General features: G+C 42.2%; 1 protein-coding gene across 2 annotated transcripts; it reads right to left on the bottom strand.

Moving 5' to 3' along the window:
* Positions 1-14,038: 14,038 nt before the first annotated feature.
* LOC310696657 (uncharacterized protein) lies at positions 14,039-16,777 on the bottom strand. Of its 2 annotated transcripts, none has more exons than XM_083482396.1 (2): positions 16,686-16,777; positions 14,039-16,435 (listed from the first exon to the last, which is right to left on the bottom strand). In XM_083482396.1, the coding sequence occupies exon 2, from the start codon at positions 16,430-16,432 to the stop codon at positions 14,267-14,269; it is 2,166 nt and encodes a 721-aa protein (XP_083338522.1). In that variant the 5' UTR covers positions 16,433-16,435; positions 16,686-16,777; the 3' UTR covers positions 14,039-14,266. The 2 variants fall into 2 exon arrangements, with proteins under 2 accessions (XP_083338522.1, XP_083338523.1); XM_083482397.1 differs by lacking the exon at positions 16,686-16,777 and adding an exon at positions 16,655-16,677.
* Between the last annotated feature and the right edge of the window lie 3,954 nt (positions 16,778-20,731).

Here is a 20,731-nt window from a genome sequence, read left to right on the forward strand (position 1 = left end):
TCGTTTTACTGCTAGCAGATGGAGACTTGTTTGATGCGACTTCAGGAAACTCTGTGGGTGAACCATACACTTATTTGCAAAGCTAAGTGTCTGTGATTTATCCTAGCTAAGTATTTTTGTGGGGAATGTTTATTTAAAGGTGGATGAGGGCAGATGCAAATTTAATCTAGTTTAAATGTGCCTGGAGCATTGTGTTTAAAGTCTGATATGAGAGAGTAAGAGATTCCTCTTCCAAACCTCTCTATCCAACACAACTATCCTCCTCAGATGGGCACTGCTTAGAGTACCGCATGCCCCAGAGCTTAGAAACTGTGTTTTTAGAGCTGTAGCTACAGCACTCTGGAATGGGCTACTAGCTGAAATTAGGCAGGCACATAGCATTCTGATTTTTAGGCAGCTACTGAAAACATTTTTTAAAGGAAGCTTTCCCCAAAGGGTGGCCTAGTCAATTTATTATACTCTTTTCTCTTTCTGGTAACTTTGGCTATGAAGTAATTTATAAATCTATAAAATAAATAACTAAATGGATAGACGTTATTGATCACTATGGAATGATGTTTTGACATCCAAACACAGTCTAAGTTCTATTTCATATTATGAGACATTTTCAGCAGCAGCTGCCATGTGTCAGTCAGAAAGCTGATGCTGCTTCAAATAAGTAGCTGGTGCTACTTATTTGGAGTGGGGGTCAGAGTCCTTTTCCAGTGCTGGGAGACCAACCACCACCTAGGTGAAAAACCGAGCCTAAGAAGCCTTATCTATTCCTGCTCAGGATTCCAGTTGTGTGAGAGAGAATGTCCATTTCCCCAATTCAGAAAGGCTGGATTTTGTAACTGTTGCTTCAGCGGTGAAACAGCTCTCTCAGGGAGCTTATACAGTGGTACCTCAGGTTACAGATGCTTCAGGTTACAGACGCTTCAGGTTACAGACTCCGCTGATCCAGAAATAGTACCTCGGGTTAAGAACTTTGCTTCAGGATGAGAACAGAAATCGCGCAGCGGCAGCGGGAGGCCCCATTAGCTAAAGTGGTACCTCAGGTTAAGAATAGTTTCAGGTTAAGAATGGACCTCCAGAACGAATTAAGTTCTTAACCCGAGGTACCACCGTAGTGGAGTTGGAGACTCCACCTCTTCATGGCACTCAGTCAGGCACTGATTCATTCAGGTGCTTCAATGCACTTCCCTGTCCTCCTGAGTTGTCCTGCATGAACTTATCTGGGCTCTGAGGGTTAGCATCTCACCTGGTCCTATGGCCCTAGGGAATAGGGAATGGAGAGGGTCCACTGGAGAATATGCATGCTGACTGGAGGATGTGCAAATTGCCCAGAGAATAATAATAATAAAAAATGCACTTGACATCTGCACATTCCCTACAGCATGTACAAAAATGGAAAGGATTATGTGCACATTCTCCACAAGGCCTAGTGAATGTGCACAATGACTGGCTGCTATCTACATTAATCACACAACATACACCCCCCTCAACATGTTTATCTTAAAAAGAAGTGAATGGAAAACAAAGGAAATGTACTCTGGAAGCAGGCATCCAGTGAGTTCATGTTCCCATATACTTTCTGACCTCTGGCTGCACTACACATGTTTATGTGATTATTTGCTAGGTGACTTCCTTGTCTGAAACCAGAAGATCATTAATACCATTACAATGAAATTGATAGATGGGTTCTAATGTGGGACATTTTTAACAATCGCCTCAGAAGCAACCAGCAGACTGTGCATTCCTATTTGTCTGGCCAAGCTTTTGATTTATGGGGACATTGTCACAGTTAGTAAGCCAGTCTTGTTGATAGTAGAACTATCCAAGTGGAAAACAGAGGCATCTAGTGGCAGGTTGAAGTTGTCTATTTCTGCACAGATATCAACTGAATATTCAGAGTGACATTTGTGTCCATTAAATAAGGATGGCTAAATCTGCCATTGTTTGTGTCTGACCTCTTCACATTTTTCTGCTCTGAAGTTGTTCTTGTCTTCAGTGTGTGTGTGTGTGTGTGTGTGTGTGTGTTTAAAGATCTCATGAAACTTCTTCAACATTTTTGTGAGAACAAACACATTATTATGCATTATTATGCAATTTTGTCAAATACACATTCTTGCAATACAATTTCCCCTAGGATCAATGGATCAAATATTTATTGCAGGCAACCAACCATAAAGAAAGAGCCAGAAATTTTAAAAGATACAAAATCACAGCCTCTGAAGAACAAAGGTGAAAAGGAGCTAGGAGCTGAGAATCATAAGGTCTAGGAGATATTACAAAATTCACATATACTGCCTCCTCTTCTTTAATGAATTTATCAGACCCTTTAATGAAGATATTCAAAAGGATCTCTAAGGCCCAATCAGGAAACTATTTCATAAGGGGATAAATGATGCATTCTGTCACCCCTTCATAGAATCTACAGTAGAAAAACATGAAGAGACTGTTTCAAGCACTAAATGGACCCAAGGACGGCACCTATACTTGAAGGGAACATCAGCAAATCTTCCGTCTAGGATTTTGGAGAGTAAAATGTTAAAATGTGCCAACAAAACTGCTCTTCTTTACTTGGATAGTGTTAGAAAATAGATATATGGCATACGCTGGTTAGAGACAGACATCCATCTCTTGCCTTCTCTTCTTAACAATAGATTTTGCTTCTACTAGCAGATAAGAAAGGGACAAACCAACAATACATGTCTTTCTCGTTAGCTCTTTTTTCCCTCTAGACAAGAACCAAGCTGTTCCTATTATGCAAGGGTCCCTGTCTTCTCACACTTCAGTTAAAGCTAAAGAGGATACTTCATGAGGCAACACCTCTCAAGGGCCTTTTATGAGATCAGCAAGCATGGGCATCAGCGCATCGGGAAAATGTTTAATGCCTGCATGGGAAAGCTCTGGACTTCTAGATGTTGCTGAACTACAACTCCTATCAGCCTCAGCAAGTGTGGCCAATGGCCAGGGATGATGGAGGTGGTAATTCAGGAACTTCTGGAGAACCAAAGGTTTAATGGGAAGAAAAACACACATGCCACCCTTGGCCTCCCCACAATGAGAACTAAAATTCTAAAGAAGCTCTAGAGCAACTTCATGTGAGGTATGTGTGAAGAAGAAGAAGAAGAGGAGGAGGAGGAGGAGGAGGAGGAGGAGGAGGAGGAGGAGGAGTTTGGATTTGATATCCCGCCTTTCACTCCCTTTAAGGAGTCTCAAAGCGGCTAACATTCTCCTTTCCCTTCCTCCCCCACAACAAACACTCTGTGAGGTGAGTGGGGCTGAGAGACTTCAAAGAAGTGTGCCTGGCCCAAGGTCACCCAGCAGCTGCATGTGGAGGAGCGGAGATGCGAACCCAGTTCCCCAGATTACGAGACTACTGCTCTTAACCACTACACCACACTGGCTCTCACACACATTTGCAAAGCCTTCATGGAAGAAGAAAACTTCCAAGAAATTGGAGGGCACGTTTTAGCACAGCAGCAGATAAAAGGTTTGGCATCCTATTCCTAAAACTAGGGATTTTGGTGTTAGAGATATCAGTATGGTGTAGAAGATTTTGCACTATGGAACAAGACGAATTAATATAAAAGTTCAACCGGCAGAACAATTTTGTTTCATTAAAAGCCCTATCGTGATTCATGACCTTAACCTTACTGAAAAATTTAATGCCAACAAGAGGGAGAGTATAAATATTTTATAGCATTGTGAATCCGTAGTTCAAAGTGAATCAGCATTTCATGAAATTTTAGGCCTTTTTTAAAAAAATGAGAATCCAGTTTATAGTGACTCTTAATGAGACAGAAGTGTCTTCCATATACATCTGAAAAATAGCATCAGGAATTAGTTCTTCATGAAAGCCGTAGGCAAATAATGCATACAGAGGTTACTAGTTTTTGAAAAATCCAGGAAGAAGACAGGTTCTATTCGACCTGACAATTAGTTCTTTATATTCTTGGATGGCATGCATAAACTAAATGAATATTTGCTGACTGTGGATCTAACTTTCATAATTGCCTAAAAACTTGTAACGAAGATTCTGAGCAGAGTTGTCACTGTTCTGTTTATTTATTTAGCATAGCATGTCCTTCCTCACAAAGTAGCTCTACTTTAAGGAAACTTCTACCTTAAGCTAACTTCAAGGCAAATTTGGAGGTTGTCCCTCGGGGAAAGCTCAGCGAGTTTCAATAAAATGAGCAAAATTTCTCAGAGGGGTTCTGCATCCTTAGGTTGTCACTGGATTTCACCTAAAGTTAAATATGAAGGGAGCACAGAAGTTTCTGTGCAGGCAAAATGTCAAAGGAATTTCAAAGGAAGCCCAATGAATTCCAATCCCCTTTGTCAATTCCCCTGCTTAAATTTCTCTGAGGAGTCTACACATCCATATTTTGGAGTGAATTTAGACTGTAGGTGCCCAGACACTTTTATATTCTCTCATACACTACTCGCTATCCAGACAAGCAAACCTACCATTATCCAATTTGCTCAAGACAGCTAGAATATGGTCACATCCACACCACGCTTTTAAAATACCCAAAGAGCAATGGCTTCACCCAGAGAATCCTGGGAACTGTAATTTAGTTAAGGGCCTTTGAACAACTCTTAACATCAGTTCCCAGGATTCTTTGGGGGAAAACAATGACTCTTAAAATGGTATATGTGTGTTTTAAATCTGTGGTGTGGGTGTGACCATATTCCTGGACATACAGTGACTTGCCAAAGGGTTAAACCCAGTCTTTAAAATGTACTTTAAGAAGGAAAAACAGGCCGCTCTTTTGCACGTGTGAAATTCAGCACTGCTATTAAGATAGAAATGCAACACTGCAACAAATGAATAAAAACTTTGTTAGTATCATTATTTAATTAGATGCCTTACCCGTCCTTAACAACAAGGTCCTAAAGCCAGCTAATACAGCAGTAAGAATACAGTATTAAAATCAGTTATAACATTTCATCAATTTGGTTTGGGTTTGGGACTGAAACTGCCTTGGTCAACCTAGTGAATTAAGCCTGGATGAAACTCTTTGGCTCTGCTAAGCATCCCCAGAGAACTGCAGGCCCTAGGGTATCTGTCAACTGCTAGATTCCACAGAACTCAGATTCTACTGTGGTTTAAATGCCATGGCTCATTCCACTGCTCTCAAATGAGTGTTTTTCCTTGAAACACATTGAACTACAAAAAAGAGTTTTGCATCAGTAAACAGCAGAGCCATTTCTCTTATTTCTCCTCTTTATTTGAGGTGTTTTCCCCCTCCCTCCCACCCCTTGCACGTAGGACAAATGGAGCATTGTCAACCATCTTCATTGAAATCCTTCTGCAATGCAATGCGTATTAGAACCATACAAAAATTAAAGAGACATGGCTCTGCCAACAGACATACAATCTAATAAAACACAACATACAAGGAAAGGGAATTTAGAGGGAAGAGAGATTGTAGCTGTCAAACATTAATCATGATAAGCATGAAAGAAAAGCAAGGGTTAAAATATGAGTTTCCCCAGTAACTTCTCAAATAAAGGAAGAGACCAGTTGGATCAATGCTGAAAGGATGTTCTGGGCATACAGAACAGAGATAAAAAGAAGTGATCCAAATAGCAGCACGTGAGAGGTGAGGATGAAAAAGAACCTTCAGATTTCAAGAGCAGAGATACAGAGGAGAAGAAAACAGAGATACAAAGTCATAAGAATGAACAGCACAACCCTAATTGTGTCTGTTCAGAAGTGAGCCCTACTGAATTCAATAGAGCTTGCTCCCAGATAAGTGGGGTTGGGATTGCAGGCTTGGGCCCTTTGCAAAAAAGAAAAAGAAAAGGAAAAGCCAGATGGAATTTGATAAGGTAGACAGTCAATACAAATCAATATATAAAGGGGAAAGACAATCAACCCATAAGGAAAAGAAAATGAAGTGAACAGGAGAATCCCATTGAGACAGATATTAAAGGCTTAAGAGAATAAACAAGAACACTAAATGAAAGAATACTCAAACAATCAGTTCTACAAATAATAAGAGACTGAATTAGGACTGGGTCTCCCCCATTTTTCTTTTGATAGTCTCATGATTTGGGTGGGGGCAGCTTGGCTGAATCCTGAGGCGGGAGGGAAGAGGATGGCACAAAATTTGGAGGGGTGGGGAAGGAAGAGCTTATATGGTGGCAAAGAGATTCCTTACTCTGGCCTTCAGGTAACACAACAGCAACAGCAGAGTTCAGACTGCTACTATCTTCCTGCCCAGAGTATGTCTGAGAAGATACTTAGCATAAACTCCCTTGCCTGCCCACATACCATTTTAGGGATCAACTCTTGGCCCCCAAAATGGAACCAAAGCAGCCGCACCCAGTTCTCTACCTGCAAATGAGGTGGCATTTGGGGATGGCTGCTTGTCCCAACTCTGCCCTGAATACAGACTTATATCCCCAGGAAGTCATCCTCGGAGCTATATGCCAGAGGACATCTGCCGAAGTGGATGTGTTATAACCCTGAAAGCTCCAAAGCCCCCCCCCCCCCAGGCTACCAGCATGCCCAGAAATTCAAATATTTCTAATGGGAGTGGAACCTTTTTTAAATAAATAAATAAATGCAGGAAATGAATAGAAGAATGAACTGCATTTTTCCACCCTCCTCCTTTGCCAGCTCAAGCCTAGCAAGGGCATTGAATATTTTGGTAGAATCATACTTGTCTGCTCCCCATGCACACACATTATGTTTGCAGCCGTAGCAGAATCAATGCTTCAAAAGGAATGGCTATTGGAATTATGAGGAAGGAAAAGTTGATACATTTTTAACAAGAGCAGAAATAAGGAGCAAAAGAAAGTGTTGTCAAAAATAATTGCAGAACTGCAGACTTGCTGCAGAGAATATGGCAGAGAGAAGCACTATAGTCAGACAGAAGAAGACAGAGAAGGTTTAGGAAGAAAAATGAATCTGTTCAGTTTTCTGCATATTGATCTTCGGTTTATGGTGAGACAACCATGATGAAATAGCAATCAGGTGGTACTTACACATTTTGAAGGACAGAAGAAGAAAGAGGTGGAATTTAAACATACAACAATGCAACTCAATATACCTCACCTAAAATCGATACAAATGAAGAAATAATGAAACTGAAGGGAAGAAAATATATTTGAAAGCAGAACGTTGAGAGACACCGATAGCAGAATGGGGCTGGTTAATGAGATTAGATCAAAACCAAGAAAAGAGCAAAGAGAAATCATAACACAGTGAAACACAGAAGAAAAATCCAGAAGGATTTGCCTAGAGAGAGAAAATTATGATTTAGGGTAAAATTAATAAATATAATCTAAGAAAGACATTTCCCCAGAAGGAAGAAGAAGAAAAGCAGTCTAGGATAGCCATACTCAAACTGGTTTATTTCTATACAATATTTGTGCTCAAGACAGTAGCTGTTGGTTGGACAGGCCTGCTTCACTGGCTTCATATTACCAGGATCACTACCAGTTCCTGAGAGGGAGACCTTACGCTTGTCATCTGAGACCCTTCTCTTTCTCTCCGCTCCCGGAGAGGTTCAGAGGGTGGCAACAAGAGAGCTTTTCTGTGGTGGCTCCCCATTGTGGAATGTTCTCCTCAGAAAGGTTCATTACATGTCTTTAGACACCAGACAAAAACATTCCTCTTTTCCCAGGCCTATGGCTATTAAATAATCTATGGCCCATATTTTTTAGGAAATTCGCATTCTGACATGGGTTGCTGTACATATGGATTTTCCTGGTCATTTCCTCCTGTACACTGCTTGTGTGGCAATCCTAATGTATAGTGATCTACAAGGAGCCCAATAAACACCTCAGTGTTGTTGGCGCCTGGAAACAAATGGCTGTCAGGCATCTGGCAGTCTATGGGAGATGGCTGATGGTCTGGATCCATCTCTGTAGGTCACAAGTTGTTCCAGCCAGGCTTAGGTCCTCCCATGATGCAATGTGGGGAAATTTACTTTGGTGGAACGGGTGTTGTTGCTTTATTTCCCACACAGCTGTCTTACAGAGATAAACTGGCAACTTCAGTTTGGAGAAACAAAACAGACACAAATTATATGTACAGAGATTGCTTGCAGGTAAACAGAAGGTTTTGGAAAGCCTTCCCTGTCGAATAATCTTTGAAGGCTTGATCTCCTCTCCATGCATCCACTCACTGTCGAGAGTTGCCTCTTTCCTCAATCCCATCCAGTGCTGCCTATGAGTTAGCTGCAAGCAAAAGTTATTTTCATGGTAAATTGGCACATCTCTCAATGCGTTAAAGAAATAAATAAAAAATTCATTATGAAATACAGAACTAAAAAAGCAACAACACAACCACTACTATATACAGGTAACACAGTGAAGAGGTTTGATGCCTCACCTCCCTGTGGAAGGCTGTAGTCGCAGGGGGAAAGAAGGGAGTTCTTGATCTCTCATGAGATGCTGCTCCTCCATAAAGAAAAGTCTCACTAGTATAAAACTAGGTTTCAGAAAAAAAGGTTTCTTTCCAGTGTTCTTCAACCTCAAGTCCCCAGGCATTTTTGGGGCTCAGCTCCCATCATCCTTGACCATTGGCCATGCTGGCTATGGATGATGAAGGAGCAAAGGATGAAAAACACTTCTATTCTAGCCTTCTCCCTCACATGCTAGTTTTCTGATTAGAAATGATACAATCCAAACACAGGTTTATATCCTCATTTTGCTTCTGTTCATTCATTCAGCCTTTACTGGCATAATTCAGACAATAAAATAATAATAATGAGAGAGAGAGAGAGAGAGAGAGAGAGAGAGAGAGAGAGAAACATCCATAAAACTTTGGTAATTCAGACATATTAAACACAAAAAATGTATAAAAGATTCAGTATCCACCATTAAGTAAAATTAAGTAGTTTTAAATTTGACTTTAAAAATCTTGGCTAAATATCCTGAAACAATCTCAGTAGTTTTGGGTATGTCATCCCTTAACAGATACTGGATTACAAATTCTTTGCAAGTAGATAATTTCAGCTTCAAATGAGTCACCAGCAGGTCTCTCCAAAGAATGTTGAAGAGAGACCTTACCTCTGTTAAGGAAAGTGTTTAATGGGTTGATTCCATATGAGTGGGTAGTGCGGACTCATTCCCCACAATGCAACTGTCTGAATCTGGTAGCTATCTTATCTCTGTGGCTGGGCAGAATTCACATGCAGCCCCTTTGTAGATAAGGAGCTTAAAGTTACAGCATTCAGTGCTGATAAAATGTGGGAGATCTGAGCAGAGAGGACTGATTAGAAGAAAATGGAGCACTTTGCAAGGAACTGCAAATACTTTGAAAGCAGCTGAACTCAGGACTTACTGTCAACTTTGAAAGAGCAAGAACCTGAAAGCAGAGAACCCTCTCTGGAATCAGAGAGGGCTGCCAACTTATAACTGTATATAGAGTGTATGTTTGTGTGTGCCAAGTAAAAGTGAAGTCTGCTGAGCAACTGTTTCACATGGTGAGCTTAGCCACTTGACTGAAGCTTCCATGGTGTATATATAAAGAACACACCCAACAATCTCCTTGTGAAACCTGGACTTTAAAGAGCCATTGAACAATCACATCTTGGTTGCACTGATGACTTATGGAAGTCTAGTGGACCATACGCCTTATCAACATATATTATGGTATGAGGAACTGGGTGTAGTACCCTCTGGACGTGGGATGTGTTCCTTCATGACTGAAAGAAATCAAAACTGATGGGTCCATCCATCCCTATGACTCAATGAGGTGCCTAGTTTGTGTCAAGCTGTTCCTTAAGCTTCGGCAGAGGAATTCCTCCAAGGTTTCCTGGAATACTTGAAAGTGAGTCACTAGGCAGCCAATACTAATGAACAGAATTAAAATTCAGTTTAACTCTGGAACTCTTTTATTTTTAATTAAAGTGAGGGGGAAGTCATACTCCTTTCCTTTGATATGTACCATTCACTACAATTTAGCCAGCCTCTATTCAGTTTTAATGGCATGGATTTGATGCCGCTTAATTTGGCTGCATTTAATTCTCTTTATCACTCCATTTGCTTTACTTTTCTACATCAAAATGTTTTCATCAACCTCTATTATCATTCAGATGTTGATGTGAATGGTCGTACAAATGAGTTCTGTGTTTGTGTGCCTGTTGGTGTATTCAGTGCTCTGGGAAGCTCTGAAATGTATTTAAGTTTTGAGGTGAAACAGTTGTACATTTAAGAAGAACATTTCAATTAAATCTTCTTTTTTTCTTAAAAAGAAAAAAGAAGCTGCAGAGCTGAGCTGAAATCAGACAGCTTTATTTTATGTTTTTGTTAGCGGCACTAGTAGAAGAGAGAAAACCACTCAGCCTCGCACCCGGCAAAGTTGCATTTTGCAATTAATTTACCGCAACAAGATAAGCTCTGTTCTTGTGTTCAGAGGCAATGGTGTAAAAGGGTGTAAAGTGGAGAAACATGAGTATGTGTGCATACCCTGCTATTAATGTCCTTCTTATACCCCAGCTCCACCACAGACCTTCCTGCAATCAGTATAAATCCCATCCCAGCAGCCCAAGACAACATGGATGCTATCAGGGCTTTATTTCAGCTAGAACTCACTGGAACTCAGGTATAGCACCTCTCAGGTGGGCACCATTGCCATTATAGGAGAACAAGGGAGTTCTGACACCTCTTTCCTCAGAAAAAAATAGCATTGGTTGCAAAGTATTGAGCCTGGCACTGAAAACAGACATGCTGCCAGCCACAGAACTGTTATATCTCAAAGAGGGTTGTTTATTTGTTTGTTTATTTATTTATGGGGCGGGTGGAATCATGTTAAGACCTTTCTTTTTTAAGAAGAGAGCCAAGTTTGTATTTATTTTCCATAAATAATGCAAAAGTAGCATCAAATTCATTTAAGGGAAGCCAATCCTCCCTCTAAACCGACTGTTAATCCTTTGGCACCTCTGAAAATAGCAAGTAAATCCCCTGTTTCCCAGTCACTTTACCTAATTAGCCAATCTACTTCTGAAATATATTTCTCTTAGCTGTCCTAATCCGCAAGTGGAACAGATGGTGAAGGTTTTATTTGAGGCTAATTATTCATTAAAATAATACGTGTTCATTTTGCCGAAATATTTTTATTTTTGTTGATTGCTTGCAAGCTAGCAAATCCATTAATAAATGAATAAGATTCTTAGCTGGAGTCTTAGATTGGTGTTTTTCGATCCCATTACATTTTACTTGATTTTGATTTTTTATGTACTATATTAATGCTTATTTTTTTTATTAAAAAAAATAGTACGCTGCTTTGGATATGGAGTGGGGCAGGGAGGTCAGTGCAATGCAAGCAAACTAGTAGAGCCATTCCAGTGCTCTTGCCCACGTGTTTGCACTGCAACTACCTCCTCACTACCTTGCCCCAAAGCAACAGTGGTCCACCTCCATTGTGCCTCCACAACAACTGGATAACCCCTTCTACTGAAATGATATCCATCAACAAAATCACATAGGACACCCCTGGCAATCAGAATGTAGTGGTGGAGGACAAATGGGACCATCTACTACAAGTATAGTAGTTAATTTATATGACACATTGCAGGAAAGTTGCGGGTATCACAGTATGATCAGGTGTTTCCCCCCTCTGTGTGTGGGAATGAAGTCCAGTTTGGGCATTCAATCTTCAAGTTATTAGAAATGCATAAGGGAGATGAGCACATTAGTTCCACTCCCTCAGTCCTTGTCCCTGCCATCACCTTTGAGATAGAGGGCTGAACATCTGCAGCAGAGGCACCAACTTCTGAGGAAGAATGGGGGGGACTGACATCACATGTGTGACATCATGTGCATGGCGTCCCGACATTGCACACATGATGTCAGGACATTGGAGAGCCAGGGGGAGGAGCCAAACACATCAACAGCATGGTTTCAGTGGTCACCAGCTCGTCCTGCTGCTGTCACCACCAAGCGAGGAACTGCTTCCCCACTCCTTCCTCTCTGTGGCAGGAGCAGGAGGAGAAGGAGCTGGCCACTGAAGCCACACTGGTCCCAGCTCCATTCTTGGCCTCCTCTGCCCCCTTTGAACATTGGGGGGACTGGCTCCCTCCCAAAAAGGCCCCCCAAAAAGGACTCAGCCTCTAGGACAGAGGTTCTCAACCTGTGGGGCCCCAGATGTTGTTGGACTACAACTCCCATCATCCCTGACCACTGGTCATACTGGCTAGGTATGATGGGAGTTGTAGTCCAACAACATCTGGGGACCCACAGGTTGAGAAACACTGCTCTAGGAGATAGTGTCCTTGACCTGTAGCAAGGGGCCATCTCTTCCCCTGGATGTTCTCAGCACAATGTAGAATCTTGATCTTCCCAGGGTTCCAAACAAAAGGTGATGAAACTGGTGGTGGAAGTAGACTCTCCTCTACTCTCCCTTTCATGTCTTGAGCCTTGAACGTCTGAAGAGGACTCCAGAAGGAGGAGTTTCTAGCTTTGTCACCTAGGTTTGAATACTTTAGCAACAGGGAGTTTAATGTAAAGTTCATTGAGATGGAGGGCCATTGAAGTGAGAAAATGTTTACATGTCAAATGGACTGCTACAAATAAGCCTTTAATTTAAAATTAAAGTAGTAGCTGTTAAAAGTTAATTACAGATGATTAAGAAAAGCACATTAGTTAGCAGAGGAACTATGCTGAATCCTGCTCTCCTTACTGTTATCTCAGAATTACACAGGGAATAAAGTGAACATTTCTTGATTAAAAATTGATGGGTTTAATGATAATGCTCGAAAAGAAACTGCCAATCGCTAATTCGAATTATATGCATCATGAGAACTAGTTATCAAAATCCACAAAGTTCTGTTCTCATAAACATTCTGCTTGAAATCAGCCTAACTCAGGCGAATGGAGCAAACACCACTTTAGGGGGAAACAGTTGACCAGGAAACATCATGGTACCTACATTACAAAGGAACATAGGAAGCTGCCTTCTGCTTGATCAATCTGGTGCAGTCCTGTCCACATTGATTGACAGGGTCTCTCCAGGATTTTAGACTGAATCTCCCCACCCCCATCTCTACCTACAAATGCTAGAAATTGAAAGTGGGACCTTTGGCAGTTTCCCCCAAATACAACTTTAAGTGAAAGCTATCACAACATGAAGATATGGGTACCCTTGGCTTTCAGCCACATGATAAACTCACCCCAGCAATACAACCCATGCCACTTTTGCTGAATGGGAAAATGATGGAATACCCTTGCTGAGTGGTGCTAAGCAGTAACACAGCTGCTTCTCTGACTCCTTACACCCAGCGTGTGCCTCTGTATTCAGAGTTATTTGTTTTCTGCATATGGAAGTTCCACTTAGCTTTGGTGGATGTGAACCATGGTAGCAAAGTGGAACTTTTATATCTACAGGAGAAAACACACTTGTGACTATCAGGTTTGGGGGGCAAAAGCCATCCATTCTTTGCAAGCTTCCCCAATGATCTGGTTAGCTGCTCCTGAAAACAGAACGCTTAAAGATAGGAACAATAGGTCCAAGAGCCAAATATGGCCCTCCACACCTCTCAATCAGGTCCTCAGAATTCACCCCAGGCCACGCCTCTCACTGACCCTGCTTTGCCACACAAATGCTTTTGTCCGGATGGAATGTTTCCTTGAACTTTGATAATGCCTCTTGCTTGCCTGGAAGCCTGGAAGATAGAGAGGGGTGTCCAATACAGCCTACTGTACACAAGCAAAATTCTGTATTCATTGCTCCACCCACTTTACCTCTGGTTCCACCCACCAGTGACATGTGACCCTCAGAAGACCACTCAAACCAAAGTGTGGAACATAGAAGGGATGGAAAGGTGGATGACCCCATGTTCCCGTCCTGTGATTCCAAGTCACACATGATTAGAGGGCCAGAGACTGCCCCACTACAAGGAAGACCCTTTTCCAAGAAAACTTGAGCCTAACACTTTCCAAATGGAGTACAATTGACAGTTTTAAGCAAGCATATGTTCATTGCAATTTAATTTGATATTTTTGTTTTATGTGTGGTTTATTTTTAAAAAATTATCTGCCCCCAAATCCTGAGAAGGTTTGTGATGGACATGGAACAACATGCACACATGAGTACATATATATGAGAGATTTATTTTGTTCCAATAAGGCAAGATTGGAGAATAACAACACATTGTTTTCCATTTAGGCTTCTCTTTTCTGCCTCTCTTTTAATGAGGCTGTTGCCTCCCGCTATTTTATGTATTTGTCCTTGTTAATGTTCAGCTGTTACTTCTGCAGCCTTCCCTTCATAGCTTTCTTTTGGGCTATTGGTGTTGCCCTGAGATCTGCAAAGATGCCTTTAGCTATTCAGATCCTTTGGGAAATACTTTGGCCCTCCCCTTGAATGGGAAGACTCCACGTGATGCAATTTGTGCCTCCTTTTCCCGCCGAGTTTATCGTAGGGCCCTCTCTCCTGCCCTACTACAGCAAACCTGCCTCTGGGTCTTCCTGCGCTCCTGCATCTCTCTGAACAATCATACCAGCCTTTAGTGAAACTTTCTTGAGAGATTCTGCGTTCTGGAGGAAAATATGATCTCTCTCTGGAGCTCGGCAGGAAGGTTTGACTGTATACTCTGGCTGGCACACCCTTGCAATACAATGGGTCATCGTACCTGTATCTCTCGCAGTCTTGTCTATAGTAAAGGTATCTCCAGCCTGGCTCACTGGGGACCCTGCTTCTCAAATAATCATAGTCTTTGCTCCTTTGTTTTCTAAAGTGAGTTGAACTCTGAGACTTGGACTTGCTTATGTCTCTAGCCACAAAGCCCTCGCTTCTTAATGGCAGGCTGCTCCTTAATAGTAAGCTCATATCTCTTGATTTGGACTTTCTGGGCTCTCTTCTAAGCCTCTTGTCCCTGGAATAGTTTGAATGGTGCCTTCCTTCATGTGGATGCCTTGCTCTTCCTCTTCCTCCATGTTTTTCCTTGGGGGAAGAATAGCCTTCTTCAAAATTGTATTCCATATCCCTCAAAGTGCACTTTTTAAAGATACCCTTTCGGCCTGGAGACAATGTTGCGTGCCTCTCTGAAGATGAGCTTTTCGAGTGATCTATGGGGAAATCCAGATCTTTCCATTTGGTTGCTTCTTCCTTTGCAGAGTTGTGCACAGCCACCAGGCTAACAACATCATCATCATTAAAGCTAAATGCATTGTAATCTCCAGATCCTAAGACATTTGGAGAATTCTTAGAGACTTCAGTGTGCTTTGAGCTTTGGGTGTGGACAGGACGCAGTTCCCCCATACCCTCATCTTCCTCTCTGCATTGATGAGACTGGGGGTGAGATAATGATCCAACTGGTTGTGTTTTTTTACCGATCTTGATCTTCATAAAACTGTCTGGTGTCTGTCTCCCTTTTTCAGTATCACTGTTGGACAAGTCCTCTAAATCGTTTCCTTCATCATTCGCGTGGGATATTCCGTCTGTTCCAGCAAACACATCAGTTAGATCTTTCTGTGAAGTAGAATGTAAGCATCCTATGTTCCTGTCCTCTACTTCACCATCAGTTTTGGGTGCCTCTTCATTATCATGCTCAACATCTGAAGATGCGGAAGAGACAGAAGAGTTAGAATCTTCCTGCGTGAAAGCAGGACAGGCATATGAGGCATTCCAGTCGTACTTCTTCAGGTTGAAGGGGGACTGCACAAAACTGATGAACTCATGAAGGAAGTGGGCTGTGAATTGACGCAAGTGAGGCCGTAGCAGGTCCTCAAAGTCCTTGCTCTGCAGATCATGCTGAGTCATGTTGTTGAGGATAAAGTTCAGTAAGGTATGAATCAGTGGCCTCTGATTGCCACACAATACTTTTAATTCTCGTTTTAGCCATGGAATCAATCTGTCAAAGCATCTTGGGTTTCTTCTGAATAATTCTGCTGAAGGAGTTCGGTTGAACTCTGGATTTTTAGTGGTTTGGACCTGGATGCCAGCACGGTATAGAGCTTTCCTGAAATGAATTACAGCTTGGGTTTTAAATTTCCCAAGGCTGATGACTTCTATATTAGCGTGTTTCTTTGTGACTGTGAACTGTTTCATGAGCTGGTAAAGATCCTTCTCTCTCTGTGACTGTGTTCCTTTAACTTCCTCATCCAATATGCCATTGTCAGGGGGCGATGCAGGTCTTTGGGTGGAAGCTGATGTGTGACCTTCCCCACAACCAGAAAGGGAGGCGCCCTTCAAAGGCAGAACATATTCACACAATGCACCTCTGGTGTTTACAGTGTGGAAAAAAGAATAGAAATGCTCCTTGCACAGTGGGCATATCACTTTCTTCCTTGACCACTTCTGGATACAGTCAAAGCAGAACCTGTGATTGCAAGGGTTCAAGTAAGTTGGGTCTCGGATTCTTTCCAAGCACATGGCACATTTTGAGTTTTTAGCTGTATCTGTTGGCATTCTCCTACCTAAAGAACCCCCACTTGAGGGTCTAAGGCCAGTTCTTGGCTTACATTCCTTATTCGGGGGTCTCATGATCTGAAAGAAAGCACACAGAAGACTTAACTTAGGCAGCAGAACACATACTCCCCCTACTGTAGAAATCTGATCGTTCCCCAATGCTGTTGGAACCTAGACTAAGGAATAAATTGGGCTGGATCAAAAATAAATGAGGGGGGAAATGGAGGGCATCGGGTTGAAGAATGCTGCTTTGCACTAAGCAAGTCAAAAAATGCACTTCTTCCCTATATCCCCCACCTTCCATTGCCCCCAATTCACTTCTGCTCACCTCTTCCAAGTTATTATTTCTAAGAAGGTACTTGGTTTCAGCTGATTGTTCTCTTTCCCATGGAGACAACGTTCAATTTGAGTAAACAGAACACACTGAACATTCTAGCTGTGAGCTCACTATGTAGGCGGACAAAGGATTCTTTTTTTCAACCCTTGCATAATATGGTGCTTATGAACCCATTGAAGGTGGTGGGCTTTAAACATCTGAACTATGAACAGAATTGCAGTCGTACCTATTAGGACCCCTGTTTAACTTATTGCTAGCATGTTTGGGCCACAGCCAACCTGACACTCCTGCCATTGTGTTTGCACTGCACTAACCTTCATACAGCTTGCCAGTAAGCACCAGTAACTCAGGAGGTCAGGTGAACGCAGCCACTCCACCATGCCGTCCACTACTGGAAGTCTTCATGCTTGAAGTGCCTGTTTTGTATTTCAGTTCTTGCCTGTGCCATGTTGCTTCAGACCCCAGGAGAGGTGATGCTGGTGCAGGAAAAGGTCATGACAATTGTGGGCTCCTTCCACCTGATCTTGGCCTTCCAGCGCTATCAAATAACTTGGGAAAGGAGCCATTCTTCAGCAACTCTCATCTGGCTTGTTTTAGAAGATTGTCTGGGAAGAAGGTGCCAATCTGTTACTCCTAGGGTTGAAAACTCCAAAGCTTGTCAGTTGGTTTAATTAAACCAACTTAATTTAATTAAACCAATTTAATTAAATCAATTTAATTAAATATGTCAGGAGTGCTCTGATGGTGTTTCCTGCTTGGCAGGGGGTTGGACTCAATGGCCCTTGTGGTCTATTTCAACTCTATGATTCTATGAAACACGACACCCTGTTTGCATTTGGTGAAAGTGGTTACTACTTAGCATACTGGCTCTCAGAGACAAGATCATTTCCCCCCAAATGTGCCTTCAACAGACTATTCCTGCTTCAGCTATGATGGATATTCATGATCCACCTGATTTCCCTCATAATAAGTAGGTTTAAGAAATACAGTCATCTGACTAAATTTCAAAGCTGCCATGGTTATTTGGGGACAGACCTTGTAACTTTAACAAACAACAATGCTTGTGGCATGCAGATCTTATGTCACCCTAAAATGATACTTCTGGATTTGGGTTACAGTGTAGGTCCAAGTGTCTCAGCTGAAAAAAATGGTTTAAAGCACAGATTACAGGATAATTTGAAAAGTCATTGGCCTCTCTCAGCACTCTAAAGCTAAGCATAAGTCCTCCTTTTGGACTATCTGGGGGTGGGGTAAATGAAAATTTTCAAGGGGGAAGCTAAGGGAAGGGAGGAAGAGATTTATCTGATATTTTTGAATATGGGTTTCTGCTTACGTTATGAGATAGCAGCACCCCACAGAATTAAATCCTATGCTCACCAGCTGGTAAGTGGAGAATTCAAACTTTTGGGTGCTGCTTTGGAAGCCCCTTCCTTGCAGCAGGGAGTATGTTTCCACACACTATTCAAAATGTTGGTGCTGACGTTTAAAGCCCTAAGCAGCCTTGGCCCAGTATACCTGAAGGAGCATCTTCACCCCCACCATTCAGCCTGAACACTGAGGTCCAGCTCTGAGGGCCTTCTGGCAGTTCCCTCACTGCGAGATGTGAGGTTACAGGGAACCAGGCAGAGGGCCTTTTTGCTGGTGGCGCCCACCCTGTGGAATGCCGTCCCATCAGATGTCAAGGAAATAAACAACTATCTGACTTTTAGAAGGCACCTGAAGGCAGCCCTGTTTAGGGAAGTTTCTAATGTTTGATGTTTTATTCTGTTTTTAATCTGTTGGGAGCCTCCCAGAGTAGCTGGGGAGACCCAGGAATGGGCGGGGTATAAACAAACACACACACAAATAAACAAACAATTCTGCATGGGGAATCTGTGACTGTTCAGATGTTGCCTGGGTTCAGCTTCCATCAGCCCCAGCCAGCAGGGTCAATGGTCAGGGAAGCATTTTCAGGGAGATGAAAGGCCTCTGAAGGGGACCTTAAGATTCAGCAGGCAAACAGTAGGAAGAATAAGGCAATCTTCCAGGTAATCTGGTCTCAAGCAATTTAAGGCTTTATAATCCATGGGTTAAAAGCAGCACTTTAAAAGCAGCACCCCTTCTTCCTGTTTCTCAGGTTTCATCCATTAACAGATCTATTTTGATGAAAAGCTCTTTAGGGCTGGACCCTGTTTTTATTTTACTTCTGCAAAATATTGTGCAGCATACCAATTGTATTATGCATATATATGTGTACATTTGTACACGTATAGAACAGTGCTGGAGAGCCAACACATTCAGTTGCCTTTTATACTCTGTGTTGCATGCAGAAGGTTCCAGGTTCAATTTCCAGCATCTCCAGGTCAGCTGAGAAAACATGGCATAAAACCAGTTTCATATTTCCTTCCTAACCAAAGAAAATATATCTGCAATGACTATATCTAGCCATGGTTGCATGTAACCTCTAGGTCTAGAAGCAGCATGCTACACTATGGACTATCAGATGGTGAGAGCAGCAACATAATAGGTTCATTGCCTTCTTCTGCTTTTGGGCTTCCTTTGGGAATCTGGCTGACTGCTGCGAGATATATAGGATGCTGGAGTATACAGATTGAGGGTCTGACCCACCAGAACTCTTATTTTATTCCTAGAAACAACTGCACACAGTCTTCTTCTTCTTCTTCTTCTTCTTCTTCTTCTTCTTCTTCTTCTTCTTCTTCCAACACTCATAGCCGAGTAAGATTGTCTTCTATAAACACGGTTTTAACAATGAGTCCGTAAGTGACTGTGGAGGCCAATTCTGGACCCACATGTCCTTCCACAGTGGGGACATTTGTTCCCGGGTGGGAGTTGATCATGGTGTGGATTTGCCAAGCATGCCTTCCTCTTCCCCTTCCGTTCTGAGTTCAAGTGCCTTCAGAGTCCATGACACCTTTGGTAAAGGCTGTTCTCCAACTGGAGAGCTCACAGGCCAGTGTTTCCCAGTTGTCAGTGTATATACTACATTTTTTTAGATTTGCCTTGAGACAGTCTTTAAACCTCTTTTGTTGACCACCAGCATTAAGCTTTCCATTTTTAAGTTCGGAATAGAGTAGTTGCTTTGGAAGACGATAATCAGGCATCCACACAACATGACCAGTCCATCAAAGTGGATGTAGAAGAATCATTGCTTCAACACTTTGCTTCTTCCAATACACTGATATCAGTTCACCTGTCTTCCCAGGTGATGTGTAAGATTTTTCAGAGACACTGTTGATGCAATCTTTTGAGAAGTTGGAGATGGCATTTGTAAGTGGTCCATGTTTCACAAGCATACATTAAGGTTAGTAGTACAATAGCTTTGTAAACAAGCATTTTGGTTTCCCTGCGAATTTCCTGGTCCTCAAACACTCTGCACTTCAATCAGGAGAAAGCTACACTTGCAGAGCTCAGGCGATGCTGGATTTCGGCATCAGTGTTGACCCTTGTGGAAAGATAACTGCCTAGGTAGGAGAAGTGATCAACATTGTCCAACGTTACACCACTGAGTTGGATTTGTGGCGCTGCAGAGGGGTTATTTTGTACTTTGGATGTTGGTTTTTTGGATGTTGAGCAACAGGCCAAGCTTTTCGTAAGCTTCTGCGAAGATATTTAGGATGGTTTGGAGGTCATCCTCTGAGCGTGCACACACTACATTGTCATCAGCATACTGAAGCTTTATGATGGAAGTTACAGTAACCTTACTCTTTGCTTTCAGCCTGCTCAGATTGAAGAGTTTTCCATCTGTTCAATATATGATTTCTACCCCAGTGGGGAGTTTCCCTTCGACAAAGTGTAGGATCATGGCAATGAAAATAATGAATAGAGTTGGAAAAATAACACAACCCTGTTTGGGGAACATTTAGGCCAACCTTTAAAAGAGCCACAAATGCAAAAGGAGCCTAAGTCAGCATTAAAACACTGGTCCATGCCAGGTTTTACTAAATTAAGGTGCTAGACTATAACTCCCATCATTCTTGACCATTGGCCATGCTGGCTGGGGCTGATGGGAACGGCATTTGAAGGACATCATGTTGGCT

The sequence above is a fragment of the Podarcis liolepis genome, assembly GCF_965112155.1.
Source record: "Podarcis liolepis genome assembly, chromosome: 17".
NCBI lineage: Eukaryota > Metazoa > Chordata > Lepidosauria > Squamata > Lacertidae > Podarcis > Podarcis liolepis.

Excerpts from the sequence above, each read along its gene's own strand:
- LOC310696657 (XM_083482396.1), bottom strand. The coding sequence starts at position 16,432 with ATGAGACCCCCGAATAAGGAATGTAAGCCAAGAACTGGCCTTAGACCC.